A 6,939-nucleotide genomic window follows, 5' to 3' on the forward strand; every position below is an offset into this window, starting at 1 on the left:
CTTCTTTATATACACAGAAATGTACAAACACACACACACACACACACACACACACACACACACACACACACACACACACACACACACACACACACACACACACACACACACACACACATATGTACATGGATGTATGTGGATATATGTATATCTATATACATATATTTATAAATACATATATGTACAATATGTATGCATATATACATATATATACACAAATATAAGTATGTATATATACATATATATAAATATATATAAACATGTATTTATATGTACATATATATATATATATATATAAACACGTGTGTGTGTGTGTGTGTGTGTGTGTGTGTGTGTGTGTGTGTGTGTGTGTGTGTGTGTGTGTGTGTGTGATATAAAATACATATATATATATATATATATATATATATATATAAAAGGTATGAATGAGAATGAATATCTTCACAATACAAGAGATGTATTTGACCGGTTTCGACTATGTCTTCGTCAGAAATACATACATTTAAGGGAAATACAGAGCATATATATATCAGACATGAGGTGATGGACTACCTGGCGACTGTGACCTCCCACTTGTTGACCGTATAATTGCAGCTGCGACCTTGGATAGTTTGAATCTACCCGACGCTGCGTTGATGCTTTTCTCCGTCGCGATGTAAGCAGCTTCCATTACCTTCCTTTTCTGTATGTACAGTCCTCCATGGACTATTTTTGCCTGCCGATTATATCCTGGAGAGGGATAATTATAAGGATATAATCGGCAGGCACTCAACTTGGCTTCGATACGTAGATGATGTCCTCGTTGTTGTCCCCAGAAGGTCGTGCTTACAACTTATACTCACGCGACTTAACTCCGTCCACGAGAAAATCCAGTTCACCGTGGAAGAGGAAGAGGATCAGAAATTACCTTTCTTGGACACTCTGATCCATCGGGATGACAATGGCCTACGTTTCTCTGTATACAGGAAGCCTACAAACAAAAATGATTATATTCATTACTACTCCGCCCACAGCAACAAAACAAAATCTGGCGTTGTAATCGGCTTCTTCCTCAGAGCACTGAGGATCTGCAGCCCTGAATTTCTTGAGGATGAGGTTGCCTTTGTTGTTAATTCCTTTATGAATCATAAATACCCCAGAGGCTTCCTTTTAAACCTCAGAAAGAAGGCAGAGAATATTCTCACGAAACCTAACCCTGCATCTTCTTCTAATGATTTTCTCGTATTACCGTCGTGTAACATTTCCCAGACGATTAGCAGATATTTTGGCGATAATGTGAAAATCGCCAGCACATCCGGGAAAAAGATACATGACATGATACGGGACAAGAAGCAGCTCAGTAACAACCCTAACAGTGCTGTATATCGCATACCCTGCAGCAGTTGCGATACAGCTTACTATGGTGAAACAGGCCGAGGTTTCAGCACCAGGATCAGCGAACATCGAGCTGACATCCGTCACCATAGAACTTCCAACGCCATGGTGGTACATGTAGATGAAGCTGGACATCTACCCAATTGGAAGGAAGCAAAAATAGTCCATGGAGGACTGTACATACAGAAAAGGAAGGTAATGGAAGCTGCTTACATCGCGACGGAGAAAAGCATCAACGCAGCGTCGGGTAGATTCAAACTATCCAAGGTCGCAGCTGCAATTATACGGTCAACAAGTGGGAGGTCACAGTCGCCAGGTAGTCCATCACCTCATGTCTGATATATATATGCTCTGTATTTCCCTTAAATGTATGTATTTCTGACGAAGACATAGTCGAAACCGGTCAAATACATCTCTTGTATTGTGAAGATATTCATTCTCATTCATACCTTTTATACAATTGTCAACATGAACGCGGTTCATATATATATATATATATATGTATATCATATACATAAGTATATAGAAATATTTGTTCATATATATGTACATATATATATGTGTATACATTTATTCAGATATACATTTATACAAACATATTTATACAAACATACATATGAATTTTATATATACATAAATACACATATACATACATACATATATATATTTACTTTAATATATATACATATAAACTTACATACACATATATGTATACATATATACATACATTTACACACACACACACACACACACACACACACACACACACACACACACACACACACACACACACACACACACACACATATTTATATATATATATATATAAAGATATGCCTATATACATATATACAAATATACATATAATATATATGTATATATGTATATTTTTGTGTACATATATATATACATTGTAAAAATATATACATGGATGTGTGTGTATATATATATATATATATATATATATATATATATATATATTATATATATATATGCATGCATATGAAAGTGTATGTATGTATGTCTGTATGTGTATACATATTTATGTATATTCATGTATGTAGTTGATATTTATTGACCTTTGCCAAAGCAGGAAGGCTAGAATATAATTTCATACAATCCTATTCTAATCAATTACCAATGAAATATCAAATACATACCGGAGTATATGTTTTATAGGTAAGCAAATATATATATACATATATATTTGTGTGTATATATAATATATGTATATGTATATATATATATGTCTGTGTATATATATATCAATATTTACACACACACACCAATATAGCACTTCTAAATTGTGGCCTAACTGATTTTTATACATAATTGGTTTATGTTTACTTTTCATTTGTTACTTTAATTTAATTAATCTCTGCATTATTAGCTTTCCTCACTTTGCTTGACAATAAGCATGAAATATGCGTTTAAAATTACCCTTAGGGTATAAAACAAAATTGGGAAAATCTTAGGACACTCATACAGTGAGGTAAAGCTAAATTCACAGGTATATAAAATAATTTACCCAGGAAAAGAATAACATTAGAAATGAAGGTATTTGTTTAGGAGAGTAGTACATCCAGAGACAGTCCCAAAACCACAGTATCATACGAAACTTAAATCTAGACCTAACCCTTCCTTATATTTACTCCCTAAACAGGGAGGTAATCCACCCTATTCCCCCCTTTATTAGCATTTTGTGCAACTTACAGAAAACAGATATTAAGAACTCTGGCTGTGAGGCTGTTGTGGATCTGTGTTGCTTCCTACTCTTTTTTTTATGCTCTATACAGTGGAAATGTCCATTTCCCTCTCTCTTTGTGCATTGCTCTTGGTAAAATTAGCCAAATTGAAAAATAAAATCTGTCATGACAAATGCCATCCATGGCAATGGAGAGGGGGAAGGTCCATGGGAAGAGAGTCCCCAGTTTTGGAAGGTTTTTGGCTCAATGATATTTGTGAATTCCCAGGAGTGCAGTCAAGGTTGTTGGCAGGAGTAATATGGTCTTCCAGAGGGATGCAGTCTATTTATAAACAATTACTATCCTTTGTGGTCTATGCTATAAAATTTACTTCAGCTTCATTAAACTCAATTTAATTACTGCATTCAACCCTAAATAGTGGGCATGCCCACTAACGAGGTACAAAGGCTTGATTGAGAGGTTAATTATATTTGACATGAGTGAAGACATGTATAAATCTTATCTGTGATATTCATCAGTATGTGCAAACTATGCCTTAAGGTGAGGGTGACAAGTTATTTACTGAAACAAGCCATACGTTATTTTTCATACCTGACGGTGTGACACATAACCCGAAGAGGATTATCGTCGTCAGACACTTCAAATTGCTCATTACTACGTAGTTTACACCGTTTTTACGCTCAGCCAAATGACCACAAATTGACTAACAGTTGCACCTTGTTGGTGAACTTGATTGTGTATTTTGATGAATTCCTTAAAAAGTAAATTACGTATTTTATATCAACACTCCTTCCCACAGGTTAAAGAGGTCTTAGCTGAGCCTTTTACAGTCAGAGGGCGGACACACTAAGAGTCTGTCGCTTGCACACACACACACATACGCGTGCTCGAACGCTTGCTTGCACGGACACGCCTAATCTATAAATACAGTCACACACACATATGTGTGTATGTATATATGTGTATGTATATGCATATATTCCTTAACACATTTTTATATATACATATGTATAAATGGTAAAACTACAGTGTTGATATTATGGTAGAAAAATTCACAATACAGTATATCTTAAATATAGTTTGTGCATTGTGGTTTTCTATCATACATACATATATAAGTGTATATATACAATATATATGTATATATGTATGTGTGTGATTCGTATGCATTCTATTTGACGATTATAACTTGGGTTGATCCGGTCAGTTAAGATAATAGGGAAAAAAGACAAACAATTACTAATAAAGTTCAGAAACATCTAGCGGTTCGCAGAAGACAACTTAATAAAAGCGGAACTCTATAGCCTTTATTTCCGCTGTCTTACGACACTAGAAAGTGTCGCGAATCTCATTCGCGACACTTCCCCGGGCCGGTCGCCACGGCAACGTGCCCGTGTTTATACGCTGTGCCAAAGTTCCGACTCGTGCTTAATCTGATAATATAATAAAATCTGATTTTAATTTTGAATTATGTTAAATAATCAATCGCTGCTTTCCTAAAATGACATTAGGAAATATCTGTGCATACAAGTTCTTAGTCATCAACATCTTAGAATTACAAATAAAACGATGGAGAACTACCGAAATCAGTTGAAAATGCGCGCGCCCTAAGCGCCTCCCATCCTTCCTTCGCCTATCGGTATCGGTTCCGAACGTCACACTCCTTTAAATGTTTTGAATATGTCACTTATTAATTTATATTAATTGCATATTAAAGGATACACAAGTCTACGTCTTTATATTCAATCATAAGTATACAAGAAGTAAACTGATTATTTCACTGCTTTGACAATAGGTAGCTTGGCTAGCCTAGAGCACAGGTATAGTAGTATGAAAGCTAAGAAGCTAATATGCTACTAACCTCTCTTGTATTCCATATATAGCTTCTGCACCTTCTATATTTCCTTCACACTCACGTTGCCGGCAGCCTTGCATATGTAAAAACGAACAAGTGTAAACAGTGTGTAATAGGAAATATCTTCCATTAAATTTCTTTTTTATTTTACCAACGCACACTAATTCTAAATATCACTTCTTTTACTTACGTACAACATATATTTATGTATTGATATATTACTATGAAATATACATTTGGTTTTAAAGTAATGTTTAAAAAAGCATGTCTCCAGTAAATATTCAATATGTATTCACTGCAAGGCGTGACTGATTGGTAATTGTCAATACCAGTTTTTTTTTCTTTGTTATTTCCCGACCAAACCCTTGGTAATGCAGTTATTATAAATCCCTTTGTTATTATAAAGCCTTTATAAAGCTATTATAAAGCCTTTGGTGAGTATGAGGCAGTGTCAAACTAATTCATAGTGAACTTGTAAAGAAACTACTGGTCTTAACAGATTCTGTGCAGTTGCCGTAGTTATAATTATTTTTATTATTTTTTATCATATATATATAAACATACATATTAAGAATTTTGCAGACTCAATGGTAGTATTAGCTATCGGATTTTTCGCCATGATAAGTTTTTTTGATACCCAGATACTTGTTGAAGGATTTTTAACACTACTGTCCTTAATCCTACTGATACTGACAGTATAAACCTGGATATCTCGAATGTTTGCTTTTGGTATTTGTAGTGTGTGTGTATGTGTCACCCCTCCTCGTGTTAGTATAACATTCAGGGGTGTTTCTGTGTGTTTTACCCTATCGCAGTGGATTTTCAAGTAGCCTTTTTGAACAGGAAAATAGATGCTGCCATTATGTAGTTGTATATACTCCTCCGGAGACGGTCTATTTTTATTAATAAATATATTTTTTTCTTAATAGGGCAAGTTATACTTTCCCCTCATAGTTTTTTTTTTTCCGACAGACCTGTAAATTTTGCATTATGGTAAAAGATTTAAAATAAATTTAGAATCACCAGGTTCTGAGAAAATGGGCATGGAGGAATCTCCTTCATGAAATATCGAAAAGAAACTAAACTGACCCCACGTTTCTGTGTAAGAAAATGAATCTCATATTTCTTATATTTTTTAATTCATCTATATTGAGTTTTATTGACAATACATCTATATACAGCAGTTTCTTACAGTGTAATATTATATTATTATTTATATCTATTATTATACAGCATTAGTAAAGTCATATCCATTTTTTCAGGTTATTTATGACCCCTTCTCTCTCTCTCTCTCTCCTTTTTTTTCTTTTTTTTTACCGACAAAAAATATTTTACACCTTATTTTGCTGTTGCTAATATTTACAACATGGTGTTTTTACAGTCTATAATGATATAACACCATCGATATTCATAACATTAGTAAAAAAAAAAAAGTTTTGCCGCCAAATCAAAGAAAAGTAAAATCAGATGAGGCAACAAAGTCTACTAATTGACTTCTTTGTGGCTAAGCTCTAGCAAAGACATTTCACAAAAAAATGGGTTTAAAGTAATCTTGGTTATCATAAATTGATAAATAATTTTGTTGGAATTCGAAACTTTCCCTAAACATTTCAAAGGAAGTGTGAGCTCAACAAGCTCAGTATTTGATGAATGAAGCCTCCAAGTCTGTGTATATATATTTATTTAATATATATATATATATATATATAAAGTCGAGAATCATAAGGAATATGCAATGTCACTTTTCTTCTAAAATAAACAAACAAAAAATAGAATAATAAAAATAATAGAGACAACACTATTAGCTTTTTTTTTTTTTTAAATATATATACATATATATATACATATAAATATAAAGTCGAGGAATATGCAATGTCACTTTTCTTCTAAAATAAACAAAGAGAAAAAAATGAATAATAAGAATAATAGAGCGTCTCTTTTTTTTTTTTTTTTTTTTTTTTTTTTGAAAGGGATGCTAATCAGTAAAATGCTGTTAGTATGCTG

General features: G+C 33.3%; 1 protein-coding gene across 2 annotated transcripts in view; it reads right to left on the reverse strand.

Moving 5' to 3' along the window:
• The window catches only part of LOC125036092 (zonadhesin-like), a 36,691-nt gene extending 32,731 nt beyond the window's left edge, over positions 1–3,960 (reverse strand). The window contains exon 1 of one of the 2 annotated variants that reach the window (XM_047628497.1): positions 3,672–3,960. In XM_047628497.1, coding sequence (XP_047484453.1) covers positions 3,672–3,732 — 61 coding nt within the window. In that variant the 5' untranslated portion in view covers positions 3,733–3,960. The remainder of the gene's footprint in view (positions 1–3,671) is intronic. The other variant, XM_047628506.1, reaches the window with a different exon arrangement.
• Positions 3,961–6,939: the final 2,979 nt, after the last annotated feature.

The sequence above is a fragment of the Penaeus chinensis genome, chromosome 2, assembly GCF_019202785.1.
Source record: "Penaeus chinensis breed Huanghai No. 1 chromosome 2, ASM1920278v2, whole genome shotgun sequence".
In the NCBI taxonomy this organism is placed as follows: domain Eukaryota; kingdom Metazoa; phylum Arthropoda; class Malacostraca; order Decapoda; family Penaeidae; genus Penaeus; species Penaeus chinensis.